Genomic DNA, 22,984 nt, shown 5'->3' on the forward strand with positions numbered 1-22,984 from the left:
AGCATCCATTTTATTTCCATAGTAAACATGTAATAATAAACACAATATACACTTAAAATACAATGCACATGCATTTGAATGGCACCACCATCACTTAGACTCCAGTACATGTAGAAGAAAGTGCTGAGGAATGGTTTAAAGGTGTAGTTTACCTTAATGTCAATCTATGCAGGCTGCTACATTTCATTTGCACCCTACAATCTAAATCTCAACCATCACCATCATCATGAAGGTACTAAATGGAGGCAAAACCCTTTTCCATGAAGTAGGGCGGGCAGATAAAACCTAAAAACAGGCCTGCTCATTCTAATGCACTTATGAGCAGCAGTTACTATGTTTTTTATTTAAAGGTTTGGAGATGTAGGGGTCTTCTTAGTGTTTGGTAAGACAGAGTTCAGGGTGGGGAAAGTGAAGAAAATTTTGCATGTTGCTTTGTATTTGTTATTCAATTGGTCATGTCTAGCATATTCAACATCAGGGGAATCTGATACTTAAAGATGTTCTTAACTGAATCAGATGCATGGATGGGTGGGTGGGTAGTTGGTTGGAGGTGGGAAGGAACAATCTTCATCAACACTTTCTCCAAGGCCTCATCCCCCAAACAGAAAACAAAAAATGATATTCGAATTGGCATGAGTGTATTAGAGTGCTTACCTCTACCTGCCTGTGCAGAATATTGAGCATGACTTGTCCCGAGATTTATTTTAATAAACCAATATCCTGCAGAAAACTGAATTAAATATGAATCACTAGCAAGGAGGAAAACCAATAAATGTTGAATTTTTCATTCCTTAGGAAAGGAACCAGGTCAGAAATTCAATGAGTTAGCTAAAGAAGACAGAATATTGGAAGCACCCTGCAGGTGAGGCAGCTAAATTGCTTTTTCTCTTCACAAATGCTGCACAATCTGCTGAGTGTTTCCAGCACTTTATTTTTCTAATGAGGTTTCCAGCTTCTGCAGTATGTTGCTTTTGTTTTAGCTAGAGATGAGGGATCCTAGGGTAATAGACACAACACTTAATGTGTTGTTATTGATAATAACTACAGAACAGCAAAGAAAACAATGCTGACCTATTTTGCTAAATTAGTAGTGTGTAACTCAGGGTACCAGAGTACTACACATCCTAAGTATTGAATCCAGTTTTAGTCACTGACATCCAGCAGTAATGTTCAAATCCTGAACCAGTGAAGAACCAAGAGTCTGTCCAAGGAGCCATGAGTGAAAATTGGAGCCCTTTAACCTTGAAAATAGATATCTTAATACTTCCATAAAGTTCCCTCTCAAAGGTGGTTAGAAAGGGTAAACCTGGAGGACTGCTTACAAGGTACATTATAATGATTAGAAATGGATCATAGATTCAAACTGGTTACAGACAAATCTAGAACTGCTACTAGGTTGAGTAATGAACACACTGAATAAACTAGAAATCATAGCCATTTAATAGCCAACTGGATGCTGTGCTTGAAAGATGATAGGCTTCCCTTTCTAGACGGCTGGGTTACGAAGGGCCAAAAGTCCTTTCTCATTTGTTTTTATCCTGTGAACTTTTTGCCCATTATTACTGCATGTTGTGTCCTTCCTAGAATATCACTGCCCCATTAAGTGACTTGGTCAGAGCCTGGATGAAGCACTGCTCTGCCACTTTTAGTGAGCAAAAAAAAACCAAAACAGGTCACTTTAAATTATGGAAGCAATTCCCAAAATCTTTCCTTTAAAACTCAAATTGTAGCAACATCGTTTTCATGTTGTCTCACCCAAATTCCTCAAAAGATCCATATCTGCATATTTTCAACTCGGGCCTGCAAATTTCTCAGATCGTCTTGCTAGGGTAGGAAATTATTCTATTAGCTTTCTGAGCTGCAAAAGAACTTGATCTACTTTTTGAACAAGATCTTTGTGCTATTCCTTGATTCTGATTTTTTTTTTAGAACAATTTTTACAACGCAAAGCGTTATCTTTCTGTCTGTACTACTTTTGTTTCTACTTTGACAGTAAAGATTCATGAGCTAATGAAACCCTAAGCATCCGCTCTTATTACGTGAACAAAGGTACCTGTGCCTTTCTTTAGTATGTGATATTGAAAAGATGGTAAAGGATGTTTCAGCTTCCAAGAACAATCTAAAAGTTTTTATTTCTTGAAATCATTTTCAAGCAAAGTATTCCTCCTTTCTCACAGAACTGCTGCTTAGCAAACATGAAGACCAAGTCATTGGCAACTACACACCCCAGCCTACCTATTACAAATCCAGGGATTTCACCTGCAGGAGAGAGTTTGCAAAGGTTTAATCTTTCTCTCTTTGAAAACTAAAAAGGTGGTGTGAAACAGCTTCCTGCCTGGGACAAATATTGTTTGTGCTTTAACTCACCCACTCACTCACATATTTCAATGTTAGTGTAATTATAACTGCGATCTATCAAATACAAACCTTTTTTTTTAAAAATAGAGTATTTTCCTTAAATAATATTGCGGTAAGGTGGTGCCATGTGTTTTTGTATGGAAGTCCCACATTTGTTGTAGTAAACCTGTAGTTACTGCACCTGTAGTAAACAGAAGACCACAGCCTGAAAAAGCACCTAAACATCAAAAGTTCAGCCCACATCGTGAGCGAAGAGATTACATCCAATCACTCCAGACACAAAACAACAAACGCCAGCCCAGCAGTTTAAAACGCAATTGAGGAAGTTGCCACAATGCCATACAAAACATGCAGGCGCACATCAAATACATAATTATACATTTTCTACAGTGCCAAGGCAGACGTGTACAGTACAAGATGGGAATAGTCATCGGCTGATGGATAGTAATTCCTGGCTTGGCACATTCTTTACCAGTAATTGCATTAAAGTCACTGCATCTCAGGTTATGTAGGTTATCTTTTGCTAAGATCTTCTCCTCTATGAACCACCCACCCCCAACAAACTCACTGAACCATTTTCCAAGTTTTGAATCAGAATTCTCATGCCTTTAGTTTGCTCCAATTCTTCACTGCAGGTTTATTCCGTCAGAAGTGTCACGTGGTGCAGGCCATTATAGAAAAAAAAACTGTCCCCTATTGTGGCTAAAATGGAGCCTGGAGTGGAAATCTCATTGGCGACTTCTTAAAGACCCATTACATTGATATGATTGTGAAATACACCCCACAACACACCATGTAAGAGATAAAATAAAACAGGTGTAACATTAAACTGCTTAAAGATGGGGTATGGAAAGTAAAATCTGAAAATTAGATGATCCCAAGAAGTGAATTTCCTTAGTTAAAGGCATCCCGACAAATTCTTTCCATTTGGGTCACCAAACATCCAAAGGTTGTGAATATGTCTCTTTAATCAAATCAAAAATATCTAGAAATCACCAAAACTTATACTTATTAGTGCTTGCACATTTACATTTCAAATTTGTTTACCCCATTATCTCCCATTTTACCCCTCTTCTGCTGAAAACAGCAACACCTATTGGGTTTAAGGGTCAGTACCTTGCCAGAGTGTTCGTATATCATGTGAAACCATGGACAGTGAATTAATTCATCCTGTTATGTTACAGCGGAGCCAATCCTGTCCTCACCAAACCTACTTTCCAGCAGCAATCAGAAACGGGAGCCCTGGCTGATATTTTTCCACCCCCTTCATTTCGATGGCTAAAAATGGTAACATATACAATGTTCCAGGTCAGCTTATCCAACAGGGACAGAGACTGGAACCTTGTCACTTCCTAGTCTCTATGGTTCAGTATCACACAATATACCAGCTGAGCCGTTAGGGGAACAGACAACTGAGATTGTGGAGCTTCAACACTATTCAAGCTCCTACAAAAGTCAACAAGAAACAACTGAAGCAAATTAAGAATGATCATCAATATTTTCCCTACCAACCACCTCAGAACGCCTTGCCACCAGTTTTCAGTCCATCTGGTTATTCCAGCGACAAAATAGATAAAATGTACCTGATTGATGCAAATACATTTGAGTGATATCCTGAGAGTCGTTCTTCAGACAAGGGTCAAATATCCAACAGTGTGTTACCTAGCCGGATATGTTCCAACTCGAAACATCAGGGGATCACAGGCAGACTTGCCTTCTGCATGTCAGACAATTCTGAATGCAAGATTAGTGTTAGGCAGCAAGCATCTTTCTCACCTCATCGCTTGGCGTTCACTCAACGTTAGCAGATGTTTGGCTTATAGGAAATGGAGGACCTGTAAATTAATTACTAAATATATCCACCACCTAAGTATTGGCCAGCTGAAATGTTCATGTTAACTTACCTCACAACATTGAGGCAAGGGCAAGAACTTATTTTATTGGCCGAGAGGGTGGGTTTGAAGTAATGGCTTCCAAATAGTCCCTCTTGCAAGTTTCCTTTGCCAAATATATCAAGACTTGAAGACAACAATGGATGAACTAACATTTGTACATCACTTATCATGTCCCAAAAATTACCACCTTTTGAAGTGCACTTTTGTAGACAAAACAATTGTGCACAGCTAACAACGAATTAATTAATTAGTTAAAAAAAACTAAAGCAAGAATTATCCAATAACAACAATAGATATGAATAACAGGGGCTGTGACATTCCACATCAGCTATACAGCCAGCTAGGGCTGCTTATCATATAATAGAAGAAATGGAAGCTTTTTCGTAACTTGTCAACCACTTGTTGACTTCACAAACAATATGGAGTCCAATGTAAATAGAAGTGACTTTCGCAGCATTGCATCTGTCAGTGAGTACGAAAATATTGATAAACCATCCATATTGCAGTATCAGAGTTTGAGCTCCACCATAATGTTGGGCTTCAGAAAACATTTGTAAGTAGTTCTTGGGATTCAAGCCACACAAACCTCACGGAATCTCAGTCTTTCAATCTGCCTGAATGCCACTGACTGTCCACCTTACTGAACTGTTTTTGTGGCCATCCAATGAAAATTCCCATACTAATTAGGTACCACATTCTGCATCTGTAGTGCTGTTTTACCAAAGATTTTACTCAAAATTTTTAGCACAGCTGCTGACTCCCATTTCTTACCTCAACAACTCAATGGCTAAACAGGAACAGCTTCCCTTTCCCACTTGCAAAGCTGAACTCAGCCCGCTGGACCTCATTTTCCCAAAACTAAAATATTTCCTAATATGGTGTGCTAAATAAAGGAATGATTTATCAGTGGATTTTTTTTTTTATAACTAAAATGACAAAGTAAAGGAGCAATGTATACAGAGGATTTTTACCAGGAATGTTAAATACCTAATAATTTAATCATACTTTAATTTACAAATGAAATTACGATCCAGTTACCTCTTGGAAATCAGCAATTTTCACTCATTACTTTAGTTAGAATCCTACCATTTTCTGCACATGAAGGAAACACTATATAACAGCTGCTTTTAATTACAATCACTATTTGGCATCTTCCTTTCTTCATTTGTGAACTTTTATTTTCAAAAAACATCAGCCAGGGCATTAGAACTGAAGAATGGAACACCTTCCCACTTCTGGCCTCACTGCAGCAGCAAGCACTCTCAAGTTAGCCAAGGTGCAGTTTCTGCCCCAACAATATATCTCATCCTCAGACTTTGGAGATTATATCTAACTGCATCAGTTCATCATTTCAATTTTCAAATCGTTCTAATCGCATTGCTAGCTGGTGGCAGATGAAGGACCAATCCTCATCGACAACTGGGCTGAGGCTCCTAACTCCCTTTTCATGGAATCCTTAGATACAGCAGCAATGTAAACCACTCATCCCATCAGTCTGAGGTAGAACCAAACCCAAGACCTGGAGGTGAAAGCATAGTGTGTCCCCCACTGCAATACACTCTCTCAATCATTAGTTCAACAGGGAATTTAGTCAACATTTTTGAAATGAAGCCTTTACTTTAAAAAATGAGAAGTGATTGACTAGGATTTAAGAATCTGATTCTCCACCTGTGTGAGACAGGTGAGCTTGTTGGCCATATCCATTTATGTGCCGAGATATTGTTTTGCTACATGCAGCTCCTTTTGACTGTGCTTCAATAGTAGCGTAAAACATTCTATCAATCAAAAGAAGGTGGGCTTGAAAATAGTTTCCACAAACAAGGTGCCCTAATGTCACAATGTCCCAGTTCACATCAAGGGCAACAAATCACAGTAAATACCTCCAGAGATTTGTGCCTTTGATGTCACAGAGCAATAATTACTGCCTCAAGTACTCTGAACAATAATATGACTTTGCTTCAAAGAATTTCTCACTGCCCACCCTGCGCTCACCCAAGTATATACTTCTTTCACCGGTCACACCATCAAGAAAAGCAGCCCTTCACGCTTTGTATTTTTTTAAACACAATTTACACAATTTCTAAAATGTATGGACCAGCCACCTTTTGTTTTTAAACATTTAACCTACTTGGAGTGATAGTCAAGCAAAATCTTCCGTAAGCTAGTCCCTACTTTTTGTTGGGTTTTTTGTAGTAAAGTACATTGCACATTGAACAAAGCTTGTGTGGATTACCAGCTGTACTTTTTAAAATGTGTAGCTGCCCTCACACAAGCCAGAGTTGCTTCCCCCACCGCCCCAAAAATAGGTACATAATAAAACACATCAGAGCTGATTTTTTTAAAAAAAGCAATTCAAAACAAATAAGCCCCAAGAACACTACCACTCATAGCAGTTGTCTAATACACTGCCCCAGAGGTTGCTGGGATGGAACATTCCCTAGTTACAATCCATGTGGATAATCTGGAGAATCTTTGGTGTTCTTGATGAGATCTTGGTAAGTGCAAGTTAGTTCACAGAAATAATCATTCCAGTTCTGATGCAGCAACTTCCCTGAAACCAGCCAGGCTTTTCTCTCATGAAATCTGCAAAATAGAAATGACATGTGGAAGCCATTGTCATACACACTGATAACAAATGAATAATATACATTAGAGATTGAAATCTGTTGCAAGCATCCCCTCTGAGCTGAAAAGCACACACCTTGCTGTCTCATGTGGGCAGCTGCACTATTTGGTGTGGATTGAAAGCAAACATATTGAGAAGGTCCCAAAGTTTGATTATTCGGTCTGCACTGGGTATGTCGACCACAGCTGGGAAAGCAGTTGTAACAATCAAGACTATCTTGTATCTTTGGCAGTAGTAATTGAAGGTGTGGCCTGTCCTACTGCCTGTCAGGGGTCATGTGATTGTTCTTGGAGACTCCGACCAATGAGCTCGAAGCGTGAGTAATCACGCGGGGAGTGGGGGGAAGGGGTGGTGGCTTTGTGGCTTTTCTAGTCGAGGACCTGGTTCAAGCATGTAGCTTCTGAAAAGCTCTCTGTAATGAAGTTATCTGTTTCAAGTAGAAACCTCTCTGGTATGTCAAGTCATCACATTGGCTTAATGGAGAGGTGGGGAGTGGGGTGGGGGAGCAGGATGTCTGTAGCCCTCAACTTCATCATTATCCAATGAATTCCACGCCCCCCCGCATTCTCCCCCACCAAAACCTCCTGGAATCACATTTGCAGTTGTACACCAAGAAAACAAATCGAGATCAGTTTTGAGGCACCCCACTACTCGATAAACAGCCCACACGCACCATCGCAGCCCGCATATTAAGAATGGTCACTTGGATGAAATGCTGGAGGGCAGCTGCTCCTTGCTGAATTGTACCCCGAGCTGGCACCTTCAGGAATGGGCAGAAGAAAAAGGAGGAAGATGGGGAGGGAAGGTGGAAACGAACTTGAAATACTCTTAACTGTCGCTGTAAATTGCCTGGCAGTGCACCAGAATCCAGAAACTCGACCTGATTTTTGCCATGGTTCTAACTGACACTAGTATACTTTGAGGTCATATTACAGTTTGCAGCAAGTGGATAACCAAACTCAGATGTAATCCTGGAATTCTGATAATTACATAAAAACTCAAAATTCTGCTTGGGATTTATAATGTCCAAATCCCTTCAATAAATTAGCTCTATTGCTCATTCCAAACAGTTCATAGTTCTGTGTCCTTCACTCCCACCTGACAGTATATCATTCTAACAGTTTGTCAATTTGCCCGAAGTGCGGAAAACAGCCAGTTTGCAATTACTGTGTCTGAAGCCACCTCCTCCCACTGCTATCCTGAGGGGGCATTGGATTTACGCGTTTCATGTTGAAGACAGCACCTCCGACAGCGCAATGCTCCCTCAGTGCCGCACTGAAGAGCTTTCCTTGTTCAATCTTATATCAAGAGTAGAATTATTAGATCCTGACCACTGTTCTTCATCTAACTGGCCATTCTAAACACACACAGAGCTCAGGTTATTCATCAGTTGTGGTTTATGATGTTCAAATGCTTTCATAAATTGGTTGCGCGTGCTCGCTCCTAACTATTTATCATTCCATGCCCTCCACTGCTACCGACTAACAATTTGGCTGGGTCATTTTAGCAGAGGTCACCCGACTGTGATCAGGATTGCAAAACTATTGATAATTTTGCCTCTCTCCATCCCAGGGCCACTGTGGGAGCCCTGTTACTACCTCATCCAAGGTCAGCTCGTTCAACACAAAAAATAGCTAACAACAGTGATGCTGCTTCAAAAGTCATTAATCGTAAAGTGCTTCAGTACACAAGCCAATCTATAAATGTCAATTCTTTTTCCTCTAGTTTGTGAAGCTCAATATCACATGACATCGTGCATTTATCTAGTGAACCATCTTTGTAATCAAAAAACATGCTGTACTGACACAAGAAAAATGGTTGGACAGTCATGCAAGATGCTTCAGTTTAACAGGTTGTCAAACAACAGAGCTCTGGGCTCCAAAAACCTCAGAGGCATTGATCTCCTGACTTGCTGGCAAGGGTGATAGATCTGAACCAAAGCTAATCTTATTCACCAATACGAACATACGAATTAGGACAGGAGCAGGCCACTCAACCCTTCGAGCCTGCTTCGCCATTCAATAAGATTATGGCTGATCTGATTTTAACCTCAACCCCACATTCCCGTCTACCCCCAATAAACTTTCACCCCCTTGTTTATCAAGAATCTATCTCCCCTTGCCTTAGAAATATTCAAAGACTCTGCTTCTACCATCTTTTCAGGAAGAGAGTCCCAAAGACTCACGACCCTCAGAAAAAAATTCTCCTCATCTGTTTTAAATGGGCAACCCCTTATTTTTAAACAGTGACTCCTAGTTCTAGATTCTCCCACAAGAGGAAACATTCTCTCCACATCCACCCTGTCAAGACCCTTCAGGATCTTATGTACTTCAATCAAGTCGCCTCTTACTCTTCTAAACTCCAGTGGATACAAGCCTAGCCTGTCCAACCTTTCCTCATAAGACAACCCATCCATTCCTGGTATTAGTCTGGTAAACCTTCTGTGAACTACTTCCAATGCATTTACATCCTTAGTTAAATAAAGAGACCAATACTGTACACAGTACTCCAGGTGTGGTCTCACCAATGCCCTGTATGACTGAAGCATGACCCCTCTACTTTTGTTTTTAATTCCTTTTGCAATAAATAATAACATTCTATTGGCTTTCCTAAATACCTGCATACTAACCTTTTACAATTCATGCACTAGGACAGCCAGATCCCTCTGCACCTCAGAGCTCAGCAGTCTCTCACCATTTAGATAATACGTTTCTTTTTTATTCTTCCTGCCAAAATGGGCAATTTCACATTTTCCATATTATACTCCATTTGCCAGCTCTTTGCCCATTAACTTAATCTGTCTTTATCCTTTTGTAGCCTCCTTACAAGGCTATAAGGGGAAAGAATTGACATTTATGCATTGGCTTGTGTTCTGATGCCTTTTCACAACTTACTTTTCTACCCATCTTTGTATCATCAGCAAATTTAGCAACCATGCCTTTGGTCCCTTCATCCAAGTCATTTATATAAATTGTAAAAAGTTGAGGCCCAGCACTGATCACTGTGGCGCATCACTAATTACATCTTGCCAACCAGAAAATGACCCATTTATGCCTACTCTCTGTTTCCTGTTAGCTAGCCAATGTTCTCTCTATACCAATATGATCCCCCACCCCTCACCATGAGTTTTTATTTTCCACAATAACCTTTGATGTCACACCTTATCAAGTGCCGTCTGGAAATCCAAATACAGTACATCCACTGGCTCCCCTTTATCCACAGCACATATTTATTTTTCAAAGAACTCCAACAAATTGGTTGAACATGAGTTCCCTCTCACAAAACCATGTTCATTCTGCTTAATTACCTTGAATTTATCTAAGCGCCTGCTATAACGTCTTTAATAATAGCTTCTAACATTTTCCCTTTGACAGATGTTAAGCTAACTGGCCCGTAATTTCCTGTGTCCCTCCCTTTTTGAATAAAGGAGTTACATTCATTATTTTCCAATCTAATGGAACCTTACCTGAATCTAGTGAATTTTGGAAAATTAAAACCAACACATCAACTACCTCAACAAAAATAAAAATACCTGGAAAAACTCAGCAGGTCTGGCAGCATCTGCGGAGAGGAACACAGTTAACGTTTTGTGTCCTTATGACTCTTCAACAGAACTAAGTAAAAATAGAAAAGAGGTGAAATATAAGCTGGTTTAAGCTGGGGGGTGGGACAGGTAGAGCTGGATAGAGGGCCAGTGATAGGTAGAGATAGCCAAAATATGTCATAGACAAAAGGACAAAGAGGTGTTGAAGGTGGTGATGTTATCTAAGGAATGTGCTAATTAAGGGTAGAAAGCAGGACAAGCAAGGTACACATAGCCCTAGTGGGGGTGGGGTGGGGTGAAGGGAAGGGATCTAAATAGGCTTAAAGGTAGAGATAAAACAATGGATGGAAATACATTAAAAAATAATGGAAATAGGTGGGAAAAAAAATCTATATAAATTATTTGGAAAAAAAGGGGGATTGGAAAGGGGTGGGGATGGAGGAGAGAGTTCATGATCTAAAATTGTTGAACTCAATATTCAGTCCGGAAGGCTGAAAAGTGCCTAGTCGGAAGATGAGGTTCTGTTCCTCCAGTTTGCGTTGAGCTTCACTGGAACAATGCAACAGGCCAAGGACGGACATGTGGGCATGAGAGCAGGGTGGCGTGTTGAAATGGCAAGCGACAGGGAGGTCTGGGTCATGCTTGCGGACAGACCGAAGGTGTTCCGCAAAGCGGTCACCCAGTCTGCGTTTGGTCTCTCCAATGTAGAGGAAACCGCATTGGGAGCAACAAATGCAGTAGACTAAGTTGAGGGAAGTGCAAGTGAAATGCTGCTTCACTTGAAAGGAGTGTTTGGGCCCTTGGACGGTGAGGAGAGGGGAAGTAAAGGGGCAGGTGTTGCACCTTCTGCGGTTGCATGGGAAGGTGCTGTGGGAGGGGGTTGAGGTGTAGGGGGTGATGGAGGAGTGGAACAGGGTGTCCCGGAGGGAATGATCCCTGTGGAATGCCGCCGGGGTGTGGGGGGGGTGAAGGGAAGATGTGTTTGGTGCTGGAGTTGGCAGAAATGGCAGAGGATGATCCTTTGAATGAGGAGGCTGGTGGGGTGATAAGGGGGACCCTATTATGGTTCTGGGAGGGAGAGGAAGGTGTGAGGGTGGATGTGCAGGAGATGGGCCGGACACAGTTGAGGGCCCTGTCAGCCACCGTGGGTGGTAAACCTTGGTTAAGGAAGAAGGAAGACATGTCAGAGGAACTGTTTTTGAAAGTGGCATCTTCAGAACAGATGCGACATCAACTACCTCACTAGCCACTTCTTTTCAGACCCTAGGATGAAGTCCATCAGGATCCAGGGACTCATCAGCCTGCAGCTCCAACAATTTGCTCAGTATCACTTCCCTGGTGATTGTAATTTTCTTCAGTTCCTCCCTTCCTTTCATTTCCTGATTTACAGCTATTTCTGGGATGTTACTTGTACCCCCTATAGTGAAGACTGATGCAAAATACTTGCTCAATTCATCTGCCATCTCCTTATTTCAATTAATTCCCCCGGCTCTCTCCCTATAGAACCAACACCCACTTTGTTGACTCTTTTTAAAATATCTATAGAAACTCTTGCTATCTGTTTTAATATTTCTAGCTAGCTTTCTCTTGTAATTTAATTTTTCCCTCCTTATTAATTTTTTAGTCATTCTTTGTTGCTTTTTATATTCTGTCCAATCTTCTGACCTGCCACCCATCCTTGTGCAATTATATGCTTTTTCTATAAGTTTGATACTATCTTTAACTTTTTTAGTTAACTACAGATGGTGAGTCCTTCCAGTGGAATTTTTTTCTCGTTGGAATGTACCTATTCTGTGTATACTGAAATATCCCTTTAAATGGCTGCCACTGCATCTCTATTCACCTATCCTTAACCTAATTTGCCGGTTCACTTTAGCTAGCTCTGCTTTCATGTCCTCATAATTGTCTTTATTTAAGTTTAAAATAATGGTCTTGGACCCACTCCTCCTTCCCTCAAACTGAATGTAAAATTCAATCATATTGGGCCATAACTCCCTCAAGTGGCAATCAGTGTCAGATTGCCACTCCATGCCCAATTACTTACCCTAAATTTCTTCTCTGCCTGACCTGCCCGACCTTCCGACTCAGGCCAGGCGAGATCCAGGCAGGCAGCTGCCCACGAGGCCTAGTGTCACAGTCCAGCAGAATTGTATTGAGGAAGGACACACACTATTTTTTACAGCACTAGCTGCCATAAACCAGGTTAAGTTAAAGGTCCCATTGAAATTGACAGGCCAGGGAGAAGGTACCTATTTAAAGTAAGTAAATAGGATTGGGGGGTGGGACCGGATTGGGTCAGAGGAAGTCTGGGGTTGAGTCTGTGGGGCGGGAGGGGTAGTAAGGGGGAATAGTGCCATGGTCCCATGCCAATGGGGAAATTCCATTTTGGCGGGGGAGGTGGGGGATGGAGAGAGTGGGGTATACCACAGTAGGTGGGGGGGGGGGGGGGTGGGGGGGGGTTGGTTAGTTGGTGGTGGGGGGTGACCCATGGGCTGGTTGGTCTGGGTCTTTACAACAGTTACCAGAAATTAGAAGAGGTTTTAATTCACGGCAATTACCCGGAGGAAGTTTGCACATCTAGGCAATTGCAAACCCTTGCCTGTGAAGTTCCGATAGGGATTCCCCAGCACATGTTTGGGGTACCCTCCCCCCACGCCATCCAACACTGCGGAGTTTGGAAGTTACAGCCCATTATGATCTCTAATAATGACTGGTTGCTTTCATTGACATGACTTTCCCAAGATTCTCCCAGTTCAGGAAGGTTCATATTTCCCAAAACAATTGATAATCTCAATCTTTACCTACCCTATTTGTGATGATCAAACAGCTTCATTTCATATTTCTAATAATATCATGTTTTAATTTGTCTTTTCAGGACTCTGAATCTTTAAATGTTGGGTACTTAAATGCTTCCTTTAACTGCAGATAAGACGTATTAAAGTCCAGTGTTTGGGAGGCCACTTCAAAGATGTTATTTTCAAGTATTTCCTGATGGTTCTCTGCTTGGATATTGTTCTGTTCAGTTTTGGTCAACTTGACATATTTGGGCACAGTCAGACTAGCAGACGTGTCTTTGAATTTCCCTATAAGTGGCAGCGGAATTTATCATGGCAAAACACTATTCTGAATCTATGAACTATCTAATGCAGTTATGGAAGGTACACTTTTAAATGTCACTTGCTCTGCTGTTTCAAAGAATTTTGAAGAATATATTGGAGGCTGATCCTTCTCCAAGTTGGCAGTCACTCTGAAGGTGACAGAGAAAGGACAAGGCAGAGTCTCTGTGGTAGCAAACAGCCACGTAATACACAGGAACTGGCAAGTGTTTGTGCCTGAGAAGCACCTTTATTGTTTGAACTTTCAAGCAGTGTAAAGTATGTAGTTATTGTAAACACGGCCCAAGGTGTTTCACAGAAACATAATCAGACAAATGCCGAGACCAAGTCAAAGGAGGTGGTATTAGGTGGAATGATTAAAAGCTTAACCAAAGACCATAAGGCCATAAGATATAGGAGCAGAAGTAGGCCATTTGGCCCATTGAGTCTGCTCCACCATTCAATGAGATCATGGCTGATAATCCTCAACTCCACTTTCCTGCCTTTTCCCCATAACCCTTGATTCCCTTACTGATTAAAAATCTGTCTACCTCAGCCTTGAATACACCTAACGACCCAGCCTCTACAGCCTCCTGCAGTAAAAAATTCCACAGATTGACTGTCCTCAGAGAAGAAATTCCTCCTCATCTCTGTTTTAAATGGGCAACCCCTTACTCTGAGATTATGCCCTCTGGTCCTAGACTCTCCCATAAGGGGAAACAAACTCTCAGGAGGCTTGACAGGGTAGATGCTAAGAATCCTAGTTTCAATAAGGTCACCTCTCATTCTTCTAGGGCAGAATCTTTGTCCGCCCCCGCTCACTGAGGCATAAAATGATTTTCAGTTCAGTGGGCACATGCCAGAGTTGCCTGCACATCGGCCAAACTGTCCAAGGCCTATTAAGGCCAGTTAACTATAAATTAAAACAATAAACTGAGCTGCCCGTCCAACCTTAAGGTTGGCGGGGAGCAGGCAAAGAGCCCAGGCGGCTTTTGCATTTTTCTTGGAACCTCATCAACGGGCAGGATGAGGTTTCATGAAGGTTTTTAAAGGTTTGAAAATTTTTAAATAAAATTCATAGAAATGTCCCAGCTCATGTGACAGTTTCACATGAGGGGACATGTCCTAAAAATTTTTTTTTCCTTTATTAAAATTTTTTAAACTTAAACTAATCTCCCTGAGGCAGCTCTGTGCCTCAGGGAGATTTCTGCACTCTTTCGTGTGCATGCGCGAAAGAGCACAGGCCCCGACTCATGCAACCCCACCGCCGCTCAGGGAGCGTTCAACGTTTCCGGGTGCGTTTCACACTGGGCGAGCCTTAATTAGCCCGTCCACGTAAAATGGCAGCGCCCAGCCAATTGCGGATGATGATCAGCCCGTGCCCGCTCCCACACAAACCCCCCAACGGTGAGAAAATTCTCCCCCTAAACTCCAATGAGTACAGGCTCAACCTAATCAACCTCTCCTCATAAGAAAATCCCTCCATCCCCGGGATCAACCGAGTGAACCTTCTCTGGACTGCCTCCAATGCCAGTTTATCTTTCCTTGAATAAGGGGACCAATGTTCACAGTATTCTATGTGTAATCTAACTAGTGCCTTGTATAGTTTTAGCAAGACTTCACTATTTTTATATTCCACTCCCCTTGAAACAAAGGCCAACATTCCATTTGCCTTCCCTATTACCTGCTGAACTTGTATGCTAGCTTTCTGGGATTCCTGCACAAAGACCCCCAAATCCCTCTGTGTTGCAGCTTTCTGCAGTCTTTCTCCATTTAAATAATATTCACCTCCTCTATTCTTCCTGCCAAAGTGCATAACCTCACACTTTCCCACATTACATTCCATCTGCCACATTTTTGCCCACTCACTTAACCTGTCTATATCCCTCTGTAGACTCTTTGTGTCATCCTCACCATTTGCCTTCCCACCTATCTTTGTCTCATCTACAAACCTGGTGATATTATATTCAATTCCCTCATCCAAGTCATTAATATATATTGTAAATAATTGTGGCCCCAACGCTGATCCCTTTGGCACTCCACTAGTTACAGCTTGTCATCCTGAAAATGCCGCCACCCCCCCGTATCCCAACTCTGTCTTCTATTAGTTCGCCAGTCCTCTATTCATGCTAATATATAATACCACAAACACCATGGGCTCTTATCTTAATAAGTAGCCACATGTGTGGTACCATATCAAATGCCTTTTAGAAATCCAAATATATTACATCTGCTGGTTCCCTTTTATCTATCCTGCTTGTTATCTCCTCAAAGAATTCTAATAAATTTTTCAGGCATGATTTCCCCGTCATGAAGCCATGCTGACTCTGCCTGATTATATTATGCATTTCTAAATGCTCTGCTATTACATACTTTATAATAGACTGCAACATTTTCACAATGACAGATGTTAAGCTAACTGGCCTATAGTTACCTGTTTTTTGTCTCCCTCCCAATAAAGAGATGCATGTTTAAAAAGAGTCCAGAAAGAGAATTTTATAGGGAGGCAATATTAGAACTCAGGGCCTAGACAGCCAATATTATTCATTTATCGTTTACGGTTTACTAAATCAAACTAGCAGTTTAGCGTGTTTATTCTTCCGCCTATCAAAATCAAGGAAATCACACGAGGTTGTTTGGCATGTAAATTGGAATACAACAACATGAGTTCTCAAACTGATTCCAGGGCTTACATCATGTACCTAGATATTGGGCAAGTAAAAATTATTTCTCCATCTCTTCTTTTGACTGCCTCCATACTATCAGAACGCTCATCCACATCAAGTCCTGATCAAATACAACTTCCTCCAGTTCAACATTCAGAAGATCAAAGCAATCACCATTAGCCTCTGCTAAATACCTCAATCCTCTACCATTTTCCTTCTTGGCCACTTGGCTGAAAACAGGCCATCGACAATCTTGGTGTCCTGTTAAACCCCGGCCTGAGTTTTCAACCCTACATCCTATGCGTCACCAAGATTTCTTGCTTCTACCTCTATCCTGTTGCCCAACTCTACCTTATCTTTGTCCCTTCACTGCTGATTTCCTTATGCTTGCCACTGTTGTGTCCAAAGTCAAATATCCCAATGCCCTGTTTGCCTTTCTTCCATGAAGCCCAAGCTTTTGTCATTCATTTCTTGCCTCTCGTAAGTTCCATTTGCCTATCTTCATTCACCTTCACTGCCTCCCCACACTATTAAATTTAAAATCATTGTCCTTGTCTACACGTCCATTCATGGCTTTGTGTCATCATTCTACAGGTTATTGCACACCCCCCCACCACCTTCCGCACTACCTTCCACCCTCACAATCACTTTGTTCCTCTGATCCAGGTCTTTAATTCACTCTCCAACACCACCACTTCAAACCCAATCCATTATAACAGACCCTTTAGCTGCCTTAGTCCAGCTCTCTGAATTCCTCTCCAGAACTTGTCATTTTAAAAGCCACATTAAAAGGCAAGCTATGAACTGTCCTAATTTCTCTGTTTCTGGCTTGAAATCTGTTTTCATCTCAGAACCCACTTTGGACATTCCTCATGTTAAAAATGTTATACAAATTCAAATTGGTAACCTCGTTAGTTTACAGCTAGCAACACCTTAACCCTGAAAGCCAAATAATGAGTATCTGAAGCAGAGAAACTCAAGCCTCCAGTGTAGATTAATGACCCAGACTGGCAGGCCAATTGTTAATAGTGCCCTGCAGTACTGCAGCCTTCATTGTTCCAGGTATAGGACTACCAAGCTTGTCATGGAGTGTTGACTTACTTCTGACCTTTCATTGCTAGCTCTACCATTTTGAAGCTGCCTCGATTCCAAGGAGATCTAATTACCTGTTCCAGCAGAATGGATCGCCACGAAGCAGTCGACTAGGACAGGTAGACAGCAGCAAACCAGAGGGTCCTCACAAGTAGCATTGGAAACAGAACAACTTACCATGTGTAGGTGCATGGCTGTCATCCTCCTGGCTACAGCATGGATACACACTGTAGCCTCTCAAATGGTGATTTCATGGGACACAGCAAGCCTCCGACAAACAAATCTTTATACTAGACATGCCAAGTACCAAATTTATTCATCATCAGGCCAGGTCATTCAAGTGAGGGATTTTGACAGAGGTGTACCCCACGTGAGGCTGTCAATTTTATTTTATCAAATGAGAGATGGGCAAGAGGAACAGGAGAAAGTGAAGAAAACGGCAGATTGTTACGAGCTGGAATCTACTGCAAGCGGAAAACTTTACAGGGCTGCGGGGAAAGAGCAGGTGAGGTAGGCTTATTGGACAGCTCTTTCAAAAAGCCAGCACAGGCAGGATGGACTGAATGGCTTCCTGTGCTGTACAATAATGATTCTAAGAAGATAAGAGATGGAAAAATGTTTTTAAATAAATTAAACCTAACCTCACCCTCAGAGGGGGACACAACAGGAAGCAAATGAAATGATTGCAAACTTACCACAAAACTACCTCTACAGGAGTGAGAAACCACGACTATGATCGAATGGATGAGTGCACAGTGCTTGGGTTCTGAAAAGACAGAGGAACGTGCAGTAAGTTAACACTGAACTCTAGCAAAAACTATCCACAAAATTTCATCAGTTTTTAACTTGGTGTTAGTTATCTGAATTACTATAATTGCATCACTAAATGGGAGTGGGTTTTGCTGTATATTATACCCAGAACAGATTTAAATTATACACAACAGTGCAGAAAATCTGTAATTACAAGATTCAAAACCACCAGCTTCAATTTATAATGGGCATTTTGCCATTGCTTTCCTTTCCTGCTTTGATTGTCATTTACAATATTTCCTAAAGACAGTAATCCGTGCTGTATACTTTCACAGATGACACCTGCCCATTGAGTTAAAAAAAAGGGTGATTAACTTTACCATCTTTCAGCTCCACCTTTTGTCTATGTTAAGTATTTTATTCTAACCTACTCTCCCACAAAGAGTCTGAACCTTTGCTGTGTTGCAGTTTCCCAGGAACCCGCTGCTCTCCGTGAGTGTCGGCAGATTGTTTGATCGATGAGGCTTCATAGCTGAATCCATCTTTGTGCTCACCTGATATCAAACTGCCCACTTTCTAACATGCCACTCTACAGCCATCTGGATAACATGGGGAAGAATTTTCCCCGTCGGGGGAGGTGGGGGGGGGGGTGGGGGGGGGGAGTGCAGGAGTGGACGTGGGCAGGCATGCCTCCATTCAACGCCCCCAAATTGGGGGTGCGCTGCCATTTTACGCGGGCGGGTCAATTAAGGCCTGCCCAGCGTGACACGTCCGCCAGGAAGCGCTATGCGCTCCCTGTGCGGGCGGGGGGCTGGGGGGGATTCCCTCAGCCGAGATTGCGCTCTTTCATGTATGCACACGAAAGAGCACATTCATCTCCCTGAGGCTAAGTGCTGCCTCACGGAAATGGGCTCCAAATTTAAAAATGGTAAAGGCACAAAAACAAAATTTCCCTGACATGTCCCTTCGTGTGACACTGTCACATGAGTTGGGACACGTCCATCACTTTAAATCAAACATTGATTAAAAATTTTTTAAAACCCTCATGAAATCTCATCCCGCCCGTGGATGAGGTTTCAGGCTTTTTCTGAAGCCCGCCAGGGCTCCCCACCTGCCTGGCAACCCTAAGGTTGGACGGGCAGGTCCATCAATGAGGTTAATGATTTTGTCAATGGCCTCAATTGGCCGTTGCCAGGTCGGTGGGCGCACAGCTCATTCGGCTGCAGCCCCGCCACGCAGGGTGATGTTGGGAGTTCCGCCCGAAGTCATCCTGCATCATTTTATGCATCGGCCCCGCCCCCCACTCGCCAACCTAAAGATCCTGGCCATGGAGAAGTCCTACGATTGGCCTCTGTGCTACTAGGGTGAATTAACCAGGGTTCTGATCTCTATCCAGTTATTGCCCCCTGAAAAAAACAATTCAACACAGACTCCAACCCTCAGCCCAATTCAACTATGAATCACACAATGTTAATTTTATACCTTGAACAAAGTATAATGTTATCATTCAGCCTAAGCAATGGATTGGTATCAAGAAATTAGAGGGAAATCTTATATAAAGCAATTCACTTTACTATTGTACAAAACATTTCTGCTACAGCTCTTCTAATTTGGCATCTCCACTATTATCTTTCCCTATAAACACTATTTACCCTCATGTTATAGTCTCTCCAGATACATCCCAAGTTTGGAAGGGCAAAACCCATAATTATTCTGCAAAAAGTTCCACAAATCGATAATTACATCTCACTAAAATCCTAGTGACAACACTGAAGTTGCTTTACTAAATGAGCATGTACTCCTCTTGACCCTGTCCATTATATTACTCCAGTAGCCAGCAGGGAACAGGATTAATCATTCATTTCTCAATAAATAGTGAAAAAAAAAAACTATCCAATTAGAACATGAAGAGAAAATATACAGAAAATAACAAATAGAGCGCAAAATTAGCACATGAATACCATCTGTTTAATGCTTTGAATCCCAAAAGAAATGAACTCTGCACATATTTATGGCATACGGTATCTGTAATTTAAAAAAACACCTCAGGAGCTGTACAGAGAGATTGAGTTTTCAATTACTAGTCAGGATAAATACTTCTCAGGCTTCAAGCTCTTTTTTTTTTTAGAACCTTTAGCATATGAATTGTGATTGAATATATACAAGATCCCATATTCTAATCGTAGACAGAAACATAAATAACATCTATACCAAAGTCACCACTACAAATACCTTGACCTACCTCGTCTTTCGTGCGTGCTAGATGGGGAGACCGTGGTGGGGAAGAGTTCAAACTGTTGAGAGCAACAAAAAGATTATCGGAATATGTAAAGTCACGCACTAAATGTGGCACAAGATGATCATGTATTCTTGTTTCTCCCTCCTCTTCCCAAAGGTGCTGAATCTTGGAATAGGTTTCCAAGGGTGCTAGCTGCCTTCTGATACCTCAAGTCAATGATCATTCTTCATGAATGAGCCCAATAAACAGTGGGGCATAAAGCCAAGTACAGCATGTTAACATCGTCCAGCAGAAACCATTTTAATGTGACCAGAAGAGGAAACGGCCAGATAATTTCCTAGCTCAGGATTTAGGCACTATCTTTGCTTGGCTGAGATTTTTAAAAATTCTTTCATAGGATGTGGACATCACTGGCAAGGACCTTGAACTGAGTGGCTTGCTGGGCCATTTCAGAGGATAGTCAACCACATTACCGTGGGGTCTGGAGTCACATGTAGGCCAAATCGGGTAAGACTGGCAGATTTCTTTCCCTAAAGGACATTAGTGAACCAGATGGGTTTTTACAGCAATCAATAATAGTTTCACGGGCTGGGAATTTCCGGCCCCATCATGGGGAGACGCGCTGCGGGAAATTCGGCAGCCCATTGACTTTGGAAAGTTGCCTAATGGAAAGTCCATTGACTTTCGGTGGGACCTGACGAACCCAGTGGAAGGCGGGGCATAAAAACCCTGCCGATCGAGACGAGCTTTCAATTCCAAATTTAATTCATTGAATTTAAATTCCTTCAGCTGCCGGGGTGGGATTTGAACCCATGTCCCCAGGGCATTAGCTCGGGTCTCTGGATTACTCGTCCAGTGACGTTTCCACTATGCCACCATCTTCCCTATTCAGCGAATGCATGCATTAAACATGGAACCATCCTAGCTTTTCTGGATTCCTGTACACAAAGAAATGTAGTTATATTAAGCCACAAAGAAAATGTACAATGATATAAAACTGCACAACATTAGAAAGCTAAACTGATTGCTCTGCAATGTCCTCACTGTTACGGCTAGATTGAAGTTTGAAGATTATGTACATGGTAGATCTTGGTACAGACTCAATCATCATTTATTTCCAGGCCCATGTGCAATCTGATAAATTCATCAGATCCATTTCTTTTCTTGCCTCTTGTTCCACTCAAGTCCCAAATACAGAGCTGGATTTTGAGGAACACGCTGGAACAGGCAAGATGATGCGTCAATACAGAGAATGGCACAGGAGGCCGTGTGTCAAGACTCCCGACGGTGGGAAATCTGTAAGCGGCTATGTTAGTGACGGGAAGGTAACAAACGTGTGAAACCCCGGTTAGCAGCGGGAAACTCATTGATGTGCTTAATTGTCCATTTGCATATAATTTAAATGCAATTTGTCATGATTTAATCCTATTGCCCCAATTTACTGAAGCTTACACATGTCCCTTGTGCCTTCAGTAGTCTACCCAGTGAAAGCTGGTGACTTACATGCGGCTTCCTTGACTCACATCGAGTCCTTTAGACCTCCAGGAGTCACGGGGCATTGGGATCTTGGAGATGTTTTCTGCGTAAAAACTTGCTGGGCTGACACTGAGGGGCAGAGCCTCGAGCGTGAAATTCAGAACCCAGAAGTATTCAAAAAGGGACAGTGCACAGAATGCCAGCCCTTCAAGTGGCGTCACAGGTCTGAGTCCCTAAGGGGAGGACACCTAGTCACCTGCATTTTTGAGCTTGCCACCACGTAATTGGTTTCAGCTAACCACCACGGACAGATCCCCAACAACTTCCAGGCCCATCGGCAGTTGCCCTGACAGTAGGACTAACTCCAGCCGGCAGGTCTACTCTCCTTTCTCTCTGCACTGTCACAGTTTTGAAATGGAGATACTTGTCTAATTATAATTCTTGCCCTGGATCTAATACCTAATAAGCTTACCATCACCAAGCCACTATTTGATTTGTCACATACTGCCTCTTCCTGTTTTCAATTGTTAATGAGATCTCCAAAAACACTGATGATTGATGGATATCTGTTTCAAGATTAGCATGTTTTTGTTCCCAGTTTACGCAAAGTGCTTTTGATTAGGAAAATAGAGGTGCACTGTTTCTAGATTTGGTGCCAATTTTTCAGTGAGTTTTCCCACCATTTAAAAAATTGGTGGCACGGTTTTGTGGTCGGTGGCAAAACAATGGCGCTCAATGCCGACCTCGAAGAAAACCACCCATAAACACCTAATGACATACGAGGTGTGTATTTCACCTTTCCTGATGTTAATTTTAACCTAACGTCAAGTATCCAGCCATCCACCAACAGTGATGTCATCAAGCAGGCTAAGTAGCTAATCACATTGAAGAATTCTCACAGGCAGCAAGCTAAAAGTACGGATTATCCTTCACTTTTTAAATACCATTTTATAGAGAGTGAGATAAAGATTGGGACACACACATGGGATTAGGGTAAAAATATCTGCTTCTTCCTTATTCCCAACAGGTACCTGCTTCGGCCAATTTGCTATCCACACCCAGGTTAAACCTTGAATTCTTACTAATTTCAGTTTCAGTAGCAGCCTTCGATGAGAAATATTATTTGATGATCTAGACCACGTCACTTGGTTTTCCACTGTCCAATAGAATGGAAAACTGCTCAACGTGGTCAAGGTTCATTCGGCAGGATCTTCCCCCATCTAAAGTGATGCTGGGGTGTGTT

General features: G+C 42.0%; 1 protein-coding gene across 1 annotated transcript in view; it reads right to left on the minus strand.

The window, feature by feature from the left end:
• Positions 1–5,175: 5,175 nt before the first annotated feature.
• The window catches only part of ophn1 (oligophrenin 1), a 203,321-nt gene continuing 185,512 nt past the window's right edge, over positions 5,176–22,984 (minus strand). Inside the window, exons 23-25 of the mRNA XM_078547587.1 lie at positions 20,269–20,320; positions 17,972–18,042; positions 5,176–6,836 (exon numbers count right to left, since the gene is read on the minus strand). Coding sequence (XP_078403713.1) covers positions 18,007–18,042; positions 20,269–20,320 — 88 coding nt within the window. The 3' untranslated portion in view covers positions 5,176–6,836; positions 17,972–18,006. The remainder of the gene's footprint in view (positions 6,837–17,971; positions 18,043–20,268; positions 20,321–22,984) is intronic.

The sequence above is a fragment of the Cetorhinus maximus genome, chromosome 8 (assembly GCF_964194155.1).
Source record: "Cetorhinus maximus chromosome 8, sCetMax3.hap1.1, whole genome shotgun sequence".
Classification (NCBI taxonomy): Eukaryota; Metazoa; Chordata; class Chondrichthyes; order Lamniformes; family Cetorhinidae; genus Cetorhinus; species Cetorhinus maximus.